Source organism: Chiloscyllium punctatum, chromosome 49 (genome assembly GCF_047496795.1).
Source record: "Chiloscyllium punctatum isolate Juve2018m chromosome 49, sChiPun1.3, whole genome shotgun sequence".
NCBI classification, from domain to species: Eukaryota; Metazoa; Chordata; class Chondrichthyes; order Orectolobiformes; family Hemiscylliidae; genus Chiloscyllium; species Chiloscyllium punctatum.
Window position 1 is genome coordinate 29,049,992 of NC_092787.1, and position 17,183 is coordinate 29,067,174.

At 52.4% G+C, this 17,183-nt stretch overlaps 1 protein-coding gene across 2 annotated transcripts in view; it reads right to left on the bottom strand.

The window, feature by feature from the left end:
• The window catches only part of col5a1 (procollagen, type V, alpha 1), a 551,133-nt gene that overhangs the window by 149,810 nt on the left and 384,140 nt on the right, over positions 1-17,183 (bottom strand). For both annotated transcript variants that reach the window (XM_072566092.1, XM_072566091.1), the window contains exons 22-29: positions 16,372-16,416; positions 13,717-13,770; positions 11,097-11,141; positions 10,909-10,962; positions 9,069-9,113; positions 6,826-6,879; positions 552-596; positions 195-248 (exon numbers count right to left, since the gene is read on the bottom strand). In XM_072566092.1, coding sequence (XP_072422193.1) covers positions 195-248; positions 552-596; positions 6,826-6,879; positions 9,069-9,113; positions 10,909-10,962; positions 11,097-11,141; positions 13,717-13,770; positions 16,372-16,416 — 396 coding nt within the window. The remainder of the gene's footprint in view (positions 1-194; positions 249-551; positions 597-6,825; positions 6,880-9,068; positions 9,114-10,908; positions 10,963-11,096; positions 11,142-13,716; positions 13,771-16,371; positions 16,417-17,183) is intronic.

Here is a 17,183-nt window from a genome sequence, read left to right on the forward strand (position 1 = left end):
ATCAAAGAGATATTTGCGAAGGAGATTTTTTGGAGGTTGAGGAGAAAGAGGAGTGGGGAGGAGTGGGATTAACTGGATACATTTTTCAGAGAGCTGCTATAGACGTGATGGGCTGAATGGTCTCTTGCTGGGCTGTATCACTCTGCGATTCCTTTCATTACTTTAGTGCCAGGATGTTATGTTTGAGAACTCACTCTGTCGCCCTTTACTCCCATATCACCCTTGAATCCTGGGAAACCATCTTCACCCTGTTAAAACACAAAGACGATAGGACGATGAGACTGTGTCTCCAGCTATCACTGAAGCCATTCCTACTAAGGCAGACCGCAAATAATAACACACTGACCCCCACCCCCCCGCCAACAAACTCCCCCATACCCAACACACACTCGCACTCACCTTCCACCTCGTTCACACACACACAAATCACGCTCATGTTCTCTCACACAAACTTGGCTTCTGTCTCCCAACACTCTGTAAATCCCAGGTTCTTTCCAAGGTGTGAAAAAGACCTGTGCCTCACACTTTGATGGTGATGATCTGTTGCTCACCTTCTCGCCTTTATGTCCCATCAAGCCACGAACACCATCAGCACCCTGAAAATAAAACAACGGTCAGATCTCACAGGTTAGTAAAATAACCTGGCAGTGCACAGCAACCAGTGTACCAATTCTGTGCCAGGACACAGGCCTGGGAGAGAGAAGAGCAAGGAGCAGCCTCTCTCAGTTCTGACCCCAGCTGATGGGAACACTGGACAAGTCAGATCTTAGAAGACGATTCGGATTGATAGATCATGAGTCTATTTGTTCAGTTTGTTTGACAAAATGCTACCGATATACTTCAAAAAAAGAAAATCACATTTATTACAGAAAAGAAAAGCACAACCTGGACAGGCAAAACAGAAGAATCTCACTGCAAACACCAGAAAGATGTTTCATTCTGTAATACCCTTGCAGATAGAGTCATCCTTACCGCCACATTAAAGCTTCCCTATATCGGGAACAGCTGTAATGAGTTCCCTTTCAGCAATTTTATGTGATTAATAATAGGTTACTCCTTCCCATAAAGGTCTTTTTCCAGACCCTCAAAATAGATTGTTAACACAGCTCACTATTCCTTAACATGGGCTCTCTGTCTTCATATCTTCTCCAGACTGGCCAAATGTCTTCCATTCTGACACCTCTGGAGAATTCTGCTTGTGGATATTTTCACTCAGTGAGTATCTGTGAACTTCAGGAGACGGCGTAGAACAACAGATCTGCTGTTATGGGCCACCACTGTACCCCAGTGAGAGTCAGTGTGTGTGGGAGCCGTACCCCAGTGAGAGTCAGTGTGTGTGGGAGCCGTACCCCAGTGAGAGTCAGTGTGTGTGGGAGCCGTACCCCAGTGAGAGTCAGTGTGTCTGGGAGCTGTACCCCAGTGAGAGTCAGTGTGTGTGGGATCTGTACCCCAGTGAGAGTCAGTGTGTGTGGGACTGTACCCCAGTGAGAGTCAGTGTGTGTGGGATCTGTACCCCAGTGAGAGTCAGTGTGTGTGGGAGCTGTACCCCAGTGAGAGTCAGTGTGTGTGGGAGCCGTACCCCAGTGAGAGTCAGTGTGTGTGGGATCTGTACGCCAGTGAGAGTCAGTGTGTGTGGGACAGTACCCCAGTGAGAGTCAGTGTGTGTGGGAGCTGTACCCCAGTGAGATTCAGTGTGTGTGGGACTGTACCCCAGTGAGAGTCAGTGTGTGTGGAAGCTGTACCCTAGTGAGGTTTAGTGTGCGTGGGAGCTGTACCCCAGTGAGGGCCAGTGTGTATGGGACTGTACCCCAGTGAGAGTCAGTGTGTATGGGACTGTACCCCAGTGAAAGTCAGTGTGCGTGGGAGCTGTACCCCAGTGAGAGTCAGTGTGTGTGGGGGCCGTACCCCAGTGAGAATCAGTGTGTGTGGGACTATATCCCAGTGAGAGTCAGTGTGTGTGGGACTGTACCCCAGTGAGAGTCAATGTGAGTGGGACTGTACCCCAGTGAGAGTCAGTGTGAGTGGGAGCTGTACCCCAGTGAGAGTCAGTAAGTGTGGGACTACACCCCAGTGAGAGTCAGTGTGTGTGGGACTGTACCCCAGTGAGAGTCAGTGAGTGTGTGACTACACCCCAGTGAGAGTCAGTGTGAGTGGGAGCTGTACCCCAGTGAGAGTCAGTAAGTGTGGGACTACACCCCAGTGAGAGTGAGTGTGTGTGGGAGCTGTACCCCAGTGAGGGTCAGTGTGTATGGGACTGTACCCCAGTGAAAGTCAGTGTGTGTGTGGGAGCTGTACCCCAGTGAGAGTCAGTGTTTGTGGGACTATACCCCAGTGGGAGTCAGTGTTTGTGGGGGCCGTACCCCAGTGAGAGTCAGTGTGTGTGGGACTGTACCCCAGTGAGAGTCAGTGAGTGTGTGACTACACCCCAGTGAGAGTCAGTGTGTGTGGGAGCTGTACCCCAGTGAGAGTCAGTGTGTGTGGGAGCTGTACCCCAGTGAGAGTCAGTGTGTGTGGGAGCCGTACCCCAGTGAGAGTCAGTGTGTGTGGGAGCTATACCCCAGTGAGGGTCACTGCGTGTGGGACTGTACCCCAGTGAGAGTCAGTGTGTGTGGGAGCCGTACCCCAGTGAGAATCAGTGTGTGTGGGACTGTACCCCAGTGAGAGTCAGTGTGTGTGGGAGCCGTACCCTAGTGAGAATCAGTGTGTGTGGGACTGTACGCCAGTGAGAGTCAGTGTGTGTGGGAGCTGTACCTCAGTGAGAGTCAGAGTGTGTCGGAGCTATACTACAGTGAGAATCAGAGTGTGTGGGAGCTGTACCCCAGTGAGAGTCAGTTTTTGTGGGAGCTGTACCCCAGTGGGAGTCAGTGTGTGTCGGATTGTACCCCAGTAGAAATCAGTGTTTGTGGGAGCTGTACCCCAATATGAGTCAGTGTGTCTGGGAGCCGTACCCCAGTGAGAATCAGTGTGTGTGGGACTGTACCCCAGTGAGAATCAGTGTGTGTGGGAGCTGTACCCTAGTGAGAGTCAGTTTTTGTGGGAGCTGAACCCCAGTGGGAGTCAGTGTGCGTCGGAGTGTACCCCAGTAGAAATCAATGTTTGTGGGGGCTGTCCCGCAGTGAGAGTCAGTGTGTGTGGGAGCCATACGCCAGTGAGAGTCAGTGTGTGTGGGACTGTACCCCAGTGAGAATCAGTGTGTGTGGGACTGTACCCCAGTGAGAGTCAGCGTCTGTGGGAGCTGTACCCCAGTGAGAGTCAGGTTGTTTGGCAGCTGTACCCCAGAGAGAATCAGTGTGTGTGGGACTGTACCCCAGAGAGAGTCAGTGTGTGTGGGACAGTACCCCAGTGAGACTCAGTGTGCGTGGGAGCTGTACCCCAGTCAGAGTCAGTGTGTGTGGGAGCCGTACCCCAGTGAGAGTCAGTGTGTCTGGGAGCCGTACCCCAGTGAGAGTCAGTGTGTGTGGGACAGTAACCCAGTGAGATTCAGTGTGTGTGGGACTGTACCCCCGTGAGAGTCAGTGCGTGTCAGAGCTGTACCCCAGTGAGGGTCAGTGTGTGTTGGAGCTGTACCCCAGTGAGAGTCAGTGTGTGTGGGAGCCGTACCCCAGTGAGAGTCAATGTGTGTGGGAGCCGTACCCCAGTGAGGGTCAGTGTGTGTGGGAGCCGTACCTCAGTGAGAATCAGTGTTTGTGGGACTGTACCCCAGTGAGGGTCAGTGTGTGTGGGAGCTGTACCCCAGTGAGAGTCAGTGTGTGTGGGAGCTGTACCCCAGTGAGAGTCAGTTTTTGTGGGAGCTGTTCCCCAGTGGGAGTCGGTGTGCGTCGGAGTTACCCCAGTAGAAGTCAGTGTTCGTGGGAACTGTCCCCCAGTGAAATTCAGTGTGTGTGGGAGCCATACGCCAGTGAGAGTAAGTGTGTATGGGAGCTGTACCCCAGTGAGAGTCAGTGTGTGTGGGAGCCGTACCCCAGTGAGAGTCAGTGTGTGTGGGACTGTATCCCAATTTGAGTCAGTGTGTATGGGAGCCGTACCACAGTGAGAGTCAGCGTGTGTGGGAGCTGTCCCGCAGTGAGAGTCAGTGTGTGTGGGAGCTATACCCCAGTGAGGATCAGTGTGTGTGGGAGCCGTACCCCAGTGAGAACCAGTGTGTCTGGGACTGTACCCCAGTGAGAGTCAGTGTGTGTGGGAGCTATACCCCAGTGAGGGTCAGTGTGTGTGGGACTGTACCCCCGTGAGAGTCCGTGCGTGTCGGAGCTGTACCCCAGTGAGGGTCAGTGTGTGTTGGAGCTGTACCCCAGTGAGAGTCAGTGTGTGTGGGAGCTGTACCCCAGTGAGATTCAGTGTGTGTGGGAGCTGTACCCCAGTGAGAGTCAATGTGTGTGGGAGCCGTACCCCAGTGAGAGTCAGTGTGTGGGACTGTCCCGCAGTAAGAGTCAGTGTGTGTGGGAGCTGTACCCCAGTGACAGTCAGTGTGTGTGGGAGCCGTACCCCAGTGAGAACCAGTGTGTGTGGGAGCTATACCCCAGTGAGGGTCAGTGTGTGTGGGACTGTACCCCAGTGAGAGTCAGTGTGTGTGGGAGCTGTTCCCCAGTGGGAGTCGGTGTGCGTCGGAGTGTACCCCAGTAGAAGTCAGTGTTCGTGGGAACTGTCCCCCAGTGAAATTCAGTGTGTGTGGGAGCCATACGCCAGTGAGAGTAAGTGTGTATGGGAGCTGTACCCCAATGAGAGTCAGTGTGTGTGGGAGCCGTACCCCAGTGAGAATCAGTGTGTGTGGGACTGTACCCCAGTGAGAGTCAGCATGTGTGGGAGCTGTACCCCAGTGAGAGTCAGGTTGTTTGGCAGCTGTACCCCAGGGAGAGTCAGTGCGTGTGGGAGCTGTACCCCATTAGGAGTCAGTGTATGTGGGACTTACCCCAGTGAGACTCTGTGTGCATTGGACAGTACCTCAGTGATAGTCAGTGTGTGTCGGAACTGTACCACAGTGAGAGTCAGAGTGTGTGGGAACCGTCCTCAGTGACAGTCAGTGTATATGGGAGCCGTACCTCAGTGAGAATCAGTGTGCGTGGGACTGTACCCCATTGAGAGTCATTGTGTGTGGGAGCTGTACCCCAGTGAGAGTCAGTGTTTGTGGGAGCCGTACCCCAGTAAGAGTCAGTGTGTGTGGAACTGTACCCCAATATGAGTCAGTGTGTATGGGAGCTGTACCCCAGTGAGAGTCAGTGTCTGTGGGACTGTACCCCAGTGAGAGTCAGCGTCTGTGGGAGCTGTACCCCAGTGAGAGTAAGGTTGTTTGGCAGCTGTACCCCAGAGACAGTCAGTGTGTGTGGGACTGTACCCCAGAGAGAGTCAGTGTGTGTGGGACAGTACCCCAGTGAGACTCAGTGTGGGTGGGACTGTACCCCAGTGAGAGTCTGTGTGCGTGGGAGCTGTACCCCAGTGAGAGTCAGTGTATGTGGGACTGTACCCCAGTGAGAGTCCGTTTTTGTGGGAGCTGTACCCCAGTGAGGGTCAATGTGTGTGTGAGCTGTACCCCAGTGAGAGTCAGTGGGTGTGGGAGCTGTACCCCAGTGAGAGTCAGTGTGTCTGGGAGCCGTACCCTAGTGAGAATCAGTGTGTGTGGGACCTGTACGCCAGTGAGAGTCAGCGTGTGTGGGAGCTGTACCCCAGTGACGGTCAGGTTGTTTGGCAGCTGTACCCCAGAGAGAGTCAGTGTGTGTGGGACTGTACTCCAGAGAGAGTTAGTGTGTGGGGGACAGTACCCCAGTGAGATTCACTGTGCATGGGACTGTATCCCAGTGAGAGTCAGTTTGTGTGGGAATGTACCCCAGTGAGAGTCCGTGTGTATGGGACTGTATCCCAGTGAGAGTCAGTGTGTGTGGGACTGTACCCCAGTGAGAGTCCGTGTGTATGGGACTGTATCCCAGTGAGAGTCAGTGTGTGTGGGAGCCGTACCCCAGTGGGAGTCAGTGTGTGTGGGACTGTACCCCAGTGAGAGTCAGTGTGTGTGGGAGCTGTACCCCAGTCAGAGTCAGTGTGTGTGGGAGCTGTACCTCATTGAGAGTCAGTGTGTGTCGGAGCTGTACCACAGTGAGAGTCAGAGTGTGTGGGAGCCGTCCTCAGTGACAGTCAGTGTATATGGGAGCTGTACCCCAGTGACAGTCAGTGTATGTGGGACTGTACCCCAGTGAGAGTCAGTGTGTGTGGGAGCTGTACCCCAGTGAGAGTCAGTGTGTGTGGGAGCTGTACCCCAGTGAGAGTCAGTGTTTGTGGTAGCTGTACCCCAGTGAGAGTCAGTGTTTGTGGTAGCTGTACCCCAGTGAGAGTCAGTGTGTGTGGGAGCTGTACCCCAGTGAGAGTCAGTGTGTGTGGGACTGTACCTCAGTGAGAGTCAGTGTGTGTGGGACTGTATCCCAGTGAGAGTCAGTGTGTGTGGGAGCTGTACCCCAGTGAGAGTCAGTGTGTGTGGGAGCTGTACCTCAGTGAGAGTCAGTGTGTGTGGGACTGTACCTCAGTGAGAGTCAGTGTGTGTGGGAGCTGTACCCCAGTGAGAGTCAGTGTGTGTGGGACTGTATCCCAGTGAGAGTCAGTGTGTGTGGGAGCTGTACCCCAGTGAGAGTCAGTGTGTGTGGGAGTGTACCCCAGTGAGAGTCAGTGTGTGTGGGAGCTGTACCCAGTGAGAGTCAGTGTGTGTGGGACTGTACCCCAGTGAGAGTCAGTGTGTGTGGGACTGTACCCCAGTGAGAGTCAGTGTGTGCGGGAGCCGTACCATGGTGAATGGGTTGTATCTTATCATATGATTTCCGCTGTGTGTGTGATATCAATTAATCTTACCTTGACACCACGTGGTCCTGGATAGCCAATGGGACCCTGTGGCCCTGGTGGACCCTGAAGGGACAAAATACAGCAATGAGTTGGTGCCATTTCGGTCATTTCCCCGAGATGGGGAATAACTTGCCCAGTGCTTCACAGCTCTGCTACTGTCGATTGAACTTTATAATTATCGTCCTGCTGCTTGAGCCTTGGGCACCAGTGACCCTCTCTCCAGGAGCTCAGACATTTCGCCCTGTCACAGCTGCACCTTGTGCTGCACTCGCCCGCATGGCAGCTTGACTTTGCTCGAATCTCAGGTGGGTGACCCTGGCACTGGCCCAAGAGAACATGATGAAGAACTCCCTGTCAGGCGATTGTCAGAGCTAAACTGGAGCTAAATGCTAGCAGGAGGTGCTAGGATCCAACCAAGACCCATTGGTACACAGGACAGGCTGGTGTACACGGGGTGGATCAATACCAGTGGGTCAGGGTACACGGGATCACCCACTGTACACAGGACAGGCTGGTGTACACGGGCTGGATCAATACCAATGGGTCAGTGTACACGGGATCACCCACTGTACACAGGACAGGCTGGTGTACACGGGATGGATCAATACCAATGGGTCAGTGTACACGGGATCACCCACTGTACACAGGACAGGCTGGTGTACACGGGCTGGATCAATACCAATGGGTCAGGGTACACGGGATCACCCACTGTACACAGGACAGGCTGGTGTACACGGGGTGGATCAATACCAATGGGTCAGGGTACACTTGATCACCCACTGTACACAGGACAGGCTGGTGTACACGGGATGGATCAATACCAATGGGTCAGGGTACACGGGATCACCCACTGTACACAGGACAGGCTGGTGTACACGGGCTGGATCAATACCAATGGGTCAGGGTACACGGGATCACCCACTGTACACAGGACAGGCTGGTGTACACGGGCTGGATCAATACCAATGGGTCAGGGTACACGGGATCACCCACTGTACACAGGACAGGCTGGTGTACACGGGCTGGATCAATACCAATGGGTCAGGGTACACGGGATCACCCACTGTACACAGGACAGGCTGGTGTACACGGGATGGATCAATACCAATGGGTCAGGGTACACGGGATCACCCACTGTACACAGGACAGGCTGGTGTACACGGGATGGATCAATACCAATGGGTCAGGGTACACGGGATCACCCACTGTACACAGGACAGGCTGGTGTACACGGGGTGGATCAATACCAATGGGTCAGGGTACACGGGATCACCCACTGTACACAGGACAGGCTGGTGTACACGGGATGGATCAATACCAATGGGTCAGGGTACACGGGATCACCCACTGTACACAGGACAGGCTGGTGTACACGGGGTGGATCAATACCAATGGGTCAGGGTACACTTGATCACCCACTGTACACAGGACAGGCTGGTGTACACGGGGTGGATCAATACCAATGGGTCAGGGTACACTTGATCACCCACTGTACACAGGACAGGCTGGTGTACACGGGATGGATCAATACCAATGGGTCAGGGTACACTTGATCACCCACTGTACACAGGACAGGCTGGTGTACACGGGGTGGATCAATACCAATGGGTCAGGGTACACGGGATCACCCACTGTACACAGGACAGGCTGGTGTATACAGGGTGGATCAATACCAATGGGTCAGGGTACACGGGATCACCCACTGTACACAGGACAGGCTGGTGTACACGGGGTGGATCAATACCAATGGGTCAGTGTACACGGGATCACCCACTGTACACAGGACAGGCTGGTGTACACGGGGTGGATCAATACCAATGGGTCAGGGTACACGGGATCACCCACTGTACACAGGACAGGCTGGTGTACACGGGCTGGATCAATACCAATGGGTCAGGGTACACGGGATCACCCACTGTACACAGGACAGGCTGGTGTACACGGGATGGATCAATACCAATGGGTCAGGGTACACGGGATCACCCACTGTACACAGGACAGGCTGGTGTACACGGGCTGGATCAATACCAATGGGTCAGGGTACACGGGATCACCCACTGTACACAGGACAGGCTGGTGTACATGGGGTGGATCAATACCAGTGGGTCAGGGTACACGGGATCACCCACTGTACACAGGACAGGCTGGTGTACACGGGATGGACGAGGGTATGTGGGATGGGTGAAATGAGATGCATTGCTGTGCGGTGTAGAGAATAAGAACAGCTTAAAGAGAGAGAAAATGGAACATACTGGGCTACCCTTCTCTCCAGTTGGACCCTCCTTGCCGGGGTGACCCTGTACAGAAACAAAATGACAGCATCAAACATCAGCATTACAGCAGAGTGCCACCTTCCCCAACTGCCCTGACTGCTTCACTGGGACATCCCCGTTGGAAGTGCTCAGATTCCCTGGGCTTTGGGCATTGGGGAGAGGCCTTCAGTCCCATGAATCTAACCCCCCCATTTAATTGAATCCTGGCTGATCTACCTCACCGCTAATAACGCCCCAAAACATTCCTTTCACTTCAGTTTCACAAAGATGACTGGGGAGACAAGGAGAATTATATTTGAGGAACCGTGTGGAAAAACTGCAAGGTATGGAACTATGTGGATATTTTCTGGATTGAAATGGGTTTAGCAGGTGATTGAATTAAGGAATGAAGTCAGCAGCTTAATATGGGCTCGAAGACATCTTCTGGTTACCGAAGAATCATGTGACATTTGCTAAAGAAAGCCAAGCTTTCAAAGAGATAAGAAATGGGATTTATGGGCCTTCCCTCAGCCTAATATCTCCCTATTTCTCCCTTTTTTTTAGCTTTGACAAAGGGTCAGTGAGACTCGAAACGTCAGCTCTTTTCTCTCCTTACAGATGCTGCCAGACCTGCTGAGATTTTTCAGCATTTTTTCTTTTGGTTTCTGTTGTCCTTTTATGTTGAGTGAGTGCATCTGTGTTTGGGATTACAAGATCTAGCTTTATTTCTGAATTATAGTTCAGGTATTTACTGGTGTTTTCGACTTGATTTAAAAACACGCTTTGTTCATAATGAATGGATTATTTTGGGTTCTTTGCAGATGTCTGAGGAATGTTTTTTTGAACTGGTTAGTGGGAGCAAAGTAATTGGCCATTCTGGTGATTGAACCAACACAGTGTACCTGATAGAGTGACTGGGGGAGTGGGGGAGGCTGAATTACCATCACAATCCCCCTGTCATAGTCAGAACACCAGAGCGATGTTGCAATTTGGAACATACTGTCTGAAAGGGTTGGGAATGGGGAAATATTAGAGTAGATTAGATTACTTACAGTGTGGAAACAGGCCCTTCGGCCCAACAAATCCACACCGACCCGCCGAAGCGCAACCCACCCAGACCCATTCCCCTACATTTACTCCTTCACCTAACACTACAGGCAATTTAACATCGACAATTCACCTAACCTGCACATTTTTGGACTGTGGGAGGAAACCGGAACACCGGGAGGAAACCCACACAGACACGGGGAGAATGTACAAACTCCACACAGAGAGTCACCCGAGGTTGGAATTGAATCTGGGTCTATGGCACTGTGAAGCAGCAGTGCTAACCACTGTGCCACCGTGCCGCCCATAACTTTCAAAACTGAATGAGATCAATACTCAGTTAAGGACAGCAGAGAGTGGAATGAATGGGATAGCTCTTTCAGCGAGGCTAGAACATACACAATGGGCCAAATGGTCTTGTCAATGCTTGCATCAACCCAGGATTCTGTGAAATTTCTTTTGGGCAGTTAAAGAATTTGAATTCAGTTTTTTAAAAACCTGAAGATAAAAATTCTGGGATCCACAAAAGTTGTGATGTAGCTGTTGATTGTCAGTAAAATCCATCTGGTTCAGTCATGCCCTTGAGGGAGGGAGTCTGCCATTCTTACCTGGTCTGGCCTACATGTAACTCCAGACCCTCAGGAATGGGGATGATTTTTATCTGCCCTTTGAGGGTACTCAGCTGGGTTAAATCAAAGGACAATCAAACGAGGGTGAATAACTTTGCCTCCCCTCCAATTGGTGTAACTCACCCCTCTCCACCTCGCACCTACCAGCCGAGGGTATAACTCACCGGAGGTCCATCTGCTCCTGGTAATCCTGGGAGACCTGGTTTGCCAGTGGGTCCCTGTGGATTTAAAGACAGAGAATCTGGGAGTGAGTGCAAAGTGCTGGGATCACTGAGACCCTGGACTCGGACAGGAAGGCCAGGAGTAGCCTCCTGTGCCTAAGGCTTTGAATTCTCCTGGAAGAGACACTTACTTTGGCTCCTGGAGGTCCAATTGGTCCCTGAGGCCCAGGCAGACCCTGGGAAAGAAAACACAACAGATTAGGCATAACTAAACAGAGACAAACATTACTGCAGACATTCGAGCAGTGGTAGGGACGGGTAAACATGTCTTATAATGTTAATTAGCCAGTTACACAGAATATAACATGCCAATGAGCCCCTCTGCTCTGTAATGGTGTTTCTGCCCCACACCAGTTTCCTCCCACTCCCTCTTCATCATTACTGATCCCACCATCGTCCTGTCATTCCATTCCTCTCTCCTTCCTTCCTTTATCCAGCTGTCAATGCATCAATATGATTCCTTTTCAATTTCCTACTATTGTCTGTAGGAGTGGGCCACACATTTCCCCCACTCCTATGTGTGAATCCCATAGTTCCCCCACTTCCTGTGGGATCCAGTCACGCATTATTCCCAGTCCCTTTGGGAGCAAGGCCCACATTCGCTCCATTCCCTGTGGGAGTGAGTCTCACATACTTGCCACTTCCATTGGGACTGATGGCCCCATTATCCCCACTCTCTGTGAGAGTGAGTCCCACATTATCCCCACTCTCTATAAATATGAGTCCCCCATTATCCCCACTCTCTGTGAGAGTGTGGCCCCCATTATCCCCATTTCTGTGAGAATGAGTCCCCCATTATCCCCACTCTCTGTGAGAGTGAGTCCCCCATTATCCCCACTCTCTGTGAGAGTGTGGCCCCCATTATCCCCATTTCTGTGAGAATGAGTCCCCCATTATCCCCACTCTCTGTGAGAGTGAGGCCCCCATTATCCCCACTCTCTGTGAGAGTGTGGCCCACATTATCCCCACACTCTGTGAGAGTGAGTCCCCCATTATCCCCACACTCTGTGAGAGTGAGTCCCCCATTATCCCCACTCTCTGTGAGAGTGAGTCCCCCATTATCCCCACTCTCTGTGTGAGTGAGGCCCCCATTATCCCCACTCTCTGTGTGAGTGAGGCCCCCATTATCCCCACTCTCTGTGAGAGTGAATCCCCCATTATCCCCACTCTCTGTGTGAGTGAGGCCCCCATTGTCCCCACTCTCTGTGTGAGTGTGGCCCCCATTTATCCCCACTCTCTGTGAGAGTGAATCCCCCATTATCGCTACTCTCTGTGAGAGTGAGTCCCCCATTATCCCCACTCTCTGTGAGAATGAGTCCCCCATTATCCCCACTCTCTGTGTGAGTGAGTCCCACATTATCCACACTCTCTGTTTGAGTGCGGCCCCCATTGTCCCCACTCTCTGTAAGAATGAGTCCCCCATTATCCCCACTCTCTGTGAGAGTGAGTCCCCCATTATCCCCACTCTCTGCGAGAGTGAGTCCCCCATTATCCATACTCTCTGTGAGAGTGAGGCCCCCATTATCCCCACTCTCTGCGAGAGTGAGTCCCCCATTATCCCCACTCTCTGTGAGTGAGTCCCACATTATCCACACTCTCTGTTTGAGTGCGGCCCCCATTGTCCCCACTCTCTGTGAGAGTGAGTCCCCCATTGTCCCCACTCTCTGTGAGAGTGAGTCCCCCATTATCCCCACTCTCTGTGAGAGTGAGTCCCCCATTATCCCCACTCTCTGTGAGTGAGTCCCACATTATCCACACTCTCTGTTTGAGTGCGGCCCCCATTGTCCCCACTCTCTGTGAAAGTGAGTCCCCCATTATCCCCACTCTCTGTGAGAGTGAGTCCCCCATTATCCCCACTCTCTGTGTGAGTGAGTCCCACATTATCCCCACTCTCTGTGAGAGTGAGTCCCACATTATCCCCACTCTTTGTGAGTGAGTCCCACATTATCCACACTCTCTGTGAGAGTGAGACCCCCATTATCCCCACTCTCTCTGTGAGTGAGTCCCACATTATCCCCACTCTCTGTGAGAGTGAGCCCCACATTATCCACACTCTCTGAGTGAGTCCCACATTATCCCCACTTTCTGTGTGAGTGAGGCCCACATTATCCCCACTCTCTGTGAGAGTGAGACCCCCATTATCCCCACTCTCTGTATGAGTGAGGCCTACAGAGCGTTAGGGTGGGGGGTAAGGGGTCGAGGGTTTTGAGGGGATTTGAGGAAGACTGTTTTTTTTCCCTGAGTGTGGTGGCAATCTGACAGTCACTGCCTGAAACAGGTAGAAACTCTCATCACATCGGAGTACTATTGCGATGAGTACTTGAAATGTCACAAAATATAAGGCTACGGCAAGTGTTGGAAAATAGGATTAGAGTAGATAGGTACTCCAAACTAGCATAGACATGATGGGCCAAAGGGCCTCTTTTGCTATTGTAAATGCCCAATGACTGTGTATGAACATCAAGTTCTAGAGCTCTCAGTTGGAGCCTGCCTGTAATTGTGCATGCTGAGGGGGCTATGGGGTTCAGTGAGGATCAGTGAGGTACAGCCTTCAATTCCCCAGAACAAACAGCAGCAATCAGGGATTACAGTTCTCAAGGCAGAGCCGGTTACAGTAATAATAAGTGGCTGTGATCTCTCTGAGGTGACAGAGGTAAAAGTGAAGAATAAGAAACAGAGTTCTCAGAGTTTTCACAGTCCCAAAGCAGTCTGCCTGCTCGAAACAATATCTCAGGGTGAGTCTGAGTTTACCTGAGCTCCTGGATTCCCCTGCTGTCCTGGGGGCCCAGGTTCACCTTGAGGGCCCTAAAGGAAGAGGAAAAGAGTTGTGATCAATCCAGTACTTCACCAAACCCTCAGAACCAATCAGTATTGGCACATGTTGTCACGTTGAATGGACAGAGGAGGTGGTGAGGGATTAGACGGTAATCAAAGACTTCCTCAGTCCCCACAAACTCACTTACTCACTCCCTCACACACACTCGTTCCCTCCCTCGCATTCACTCACTCCCTCACACACACACACTCCCTCCCTCAAAAACACTCACTCACTCCCTCACACTCACACACACACTCACATACTCCCTTAAACAGGCTCACTCACTTCCTCACACACACATACACTCAGTCACACACACTCACTCACTCCCTCACACTCACTCCCTCACACACTCGCTCCCTCACACACTCACTCACTCCCTCACACACACACTCACTCCCTCACACACACACTCACTCACTCCCTCACACACAGTCACTCACACACACTCACTCACTCCCTCACACTCACACACACACTCACATACTCCCTTAAACAGGCTCACTCACTTCCTCACACACACATACACTCAGTCACACACACTCACTCACTCCCTCACACTCACTCCCTCACACACTCGCTCCCTCACACACTCACTCACTCCCTCACACACACACTCACTCCCTCACACACACACTCACTCACTCCCTCACACACAGTCACTCACACACACTCACTCACTCCCTCACACTCACACACACACTCACATACTTCCTTAAACAGGCTCACTCACTTCCTCACACACACATACACTCAGTCGCACACACTCACTCACTCCCTCACACACTCGCTCCCTCACACACTCGCTCCCTCACACACTCACTCACTCCCTCACACACTCGCTCCCTCACACACTCACTCACTCCCTCACACACACACTCACTCCCTCACACACACACTCACACACACTCATTCACTCCCTCACTCTCACACTCAAGGGAAGCAGGGGACAGAATTATAATCATCCAACTCCACCCCTTAACCCCCACGTTCCGTGCCCTTTCCCCCAAACCTTGCCCCTCCATATCCCTTCCCCCCATACCTTACCCTCCATGTCCGTCCCCCATACCTTACCCTCCATGTCTCTCCCCCCCCACCTTACCCTCCATGTCCCTCCCCCATGTCTTACCCCTCCATGTCCCTCCCCCCATACCTTACCCTCCATGTCCCTCCCCCATGTCTTACCCCTCCATGTCTCTCCCCCCCCACCTTACCCCTCCATGTCTCTCCCCCCATACCTTACCCTCCATGTCTCTCCCCCCCCACCTTACCCTCCATGTCCCTCCCCCATGTCTTACCCCTCCATGTCTCTCCCCCCCCACCTTACCCTCCATGTCTCTCCCCCCCCACCTTACCCTCCATGTCCCTCCCCCATGTCTTACCCCTCCATGTCCCTCCCCCCATACCTTACCCTCCATGTCCCTCCCCCATGTCTTACCCCTCCATGTCTCTCCCCCCATACCTTACCCTCCATGTCTCTCCCCCCCCACCTTACCCTCCATGTCCCTCCCCCATGTCTTACCCCTCCATGTCTCTCCCCCCCCACCTTACCCTCCATGTCCCTCCCCCATGTCTTACCCCTCCATGTCTCTCCCCCCCCACCTTACCCCTCCATGTCTCTCCCCCCCCCACCTTACCCCTCCATGTCCCTTCCCCCCATACCTTACCCCTCCATGTCCCTTCCCCCCAGACCTTACCCTTCCATGTCCCTCCCCCCCAGACCTTATCCTCCATGTCCCTCCCCCATACCTTACCCCTCCATGTCCCTCCCCCATACCTTACCCCTCCATGTCCCTTTCCCCCATACCTTACCCTCCATGTCCCTCCCCCCATATCTTACCCCTCCATGTCCCTCCCCCCATATCTTACCCCTCCATGTCCCTCCCCCCATACCTTACCCTCCATGTCCCTCCCCCCATATCTTACCCCTCCATGTCCCTCCCCCCATATCTTACCCCTCCATGTCCCTCCCCCCATATCTTACCCCTCCATGTCCCTTTCCCCCATACCTTGCCCCTCCATGTAACCCCTTCCCCATACCTTGCCCCTCCATGTCCCTCCCCCCATATCTTACCCCTCCATGTCCCTTTCCCCCATACCTTGCCCCTCCATGTAACCCCTTCCCCATACCTTGCCCCTCCATGTCCCTCCCCCCATATCTTACCCCTCCATGTCCCTCCCCCCATATCTTACCCCTCCATGTCCCTTTCCCCCATACCTTGCCCCTCCATGTAACCCCTTCCCCATACCTTACCCTCGGTGTCCCTTTCCCCCATACCTTACCCCTCCATGTCCCTCCCCTATACCTTACTCCTCCATGTCCCTCCCCCCGTACCTTGCCCCTCCATGTCCCTCTCCCCCATATGTTATCCTTCCATGTCCCTCCCCCATACCTTACCCCTCCATGTCCCTCCCCCATACCTTGCCCCTCCATGTCCCTCTTCCCCATATGTTACCCCTCCATGTCCCTCCCCCTATACCTTATCCCTCCATGTCCCTTCCCCCTGTGTCCCTGCCCTCTATCCCTGATGCCCCTCTATCCCTGATGCCCAGTGTTCCACCCCTGAGAGCCTGAAGGCAGTACGTACCTGGCTGCCTTTTGGACCGTGGTGCCCATCCATTCCCGTCACCCCCTGGAAAGCAAAATGATCACAGATTAGAGACAGTCTTGAATCGAGTTGAGGGAATCATCCGATCACCTGGGATGCACTCGATAATCCAAATATTGACATTCCCTGTAGCCATGTATCGAATCATTAATGGCCTGGATCTCGCAGTGATAGGATCAGTCAGCTCCCCAGAAACTGATCGCGGCCACAGACATCCGCAAATATAGAATAGTGTGGGAATCCTACAGTTCTTGCTGTGTGAATACACCCCATCCTCTGAGGATCTCATATGTTCTTCTCTGTGTCTGTCCTACACACATCTTCTGGTCAGATCCCACATATTCCATTCCAGCTAGAACTGACAAGAAAGCCTGCCCCATAAAACTGTTCGACTTGTTACAAAAACTCCTGAAAAAGTTACACATTTTTGAACTCCTGAAAAAGTTACACATTTTTGAACTCCTGAAAAAGTTACACATTTTTCAATGGCCCAAAGAGCTAATCTTGCCTTTGGCAATTGAGTCAAATTGCTTCAGAAGAGCAACTGCATATTGTTTATTTTATTGCTAAGTTTGTGATTCTGTTTGAGTTTATATCTTTGCTCTAACATAATCATTGAGTGCACTCCCTGACAGTGTCAGTGAAAGTGTGTGCATTAATACCGTGGCCTTCAGTTGGATTGCAACATTTCCACGTGATTGTCTGCAGACATTCACTGAGACCTCCTTTAGACCTGACACCAGACTCAAACTGCTGCTGGGGTCGGACAATCCACGTCAGACAGATCAATC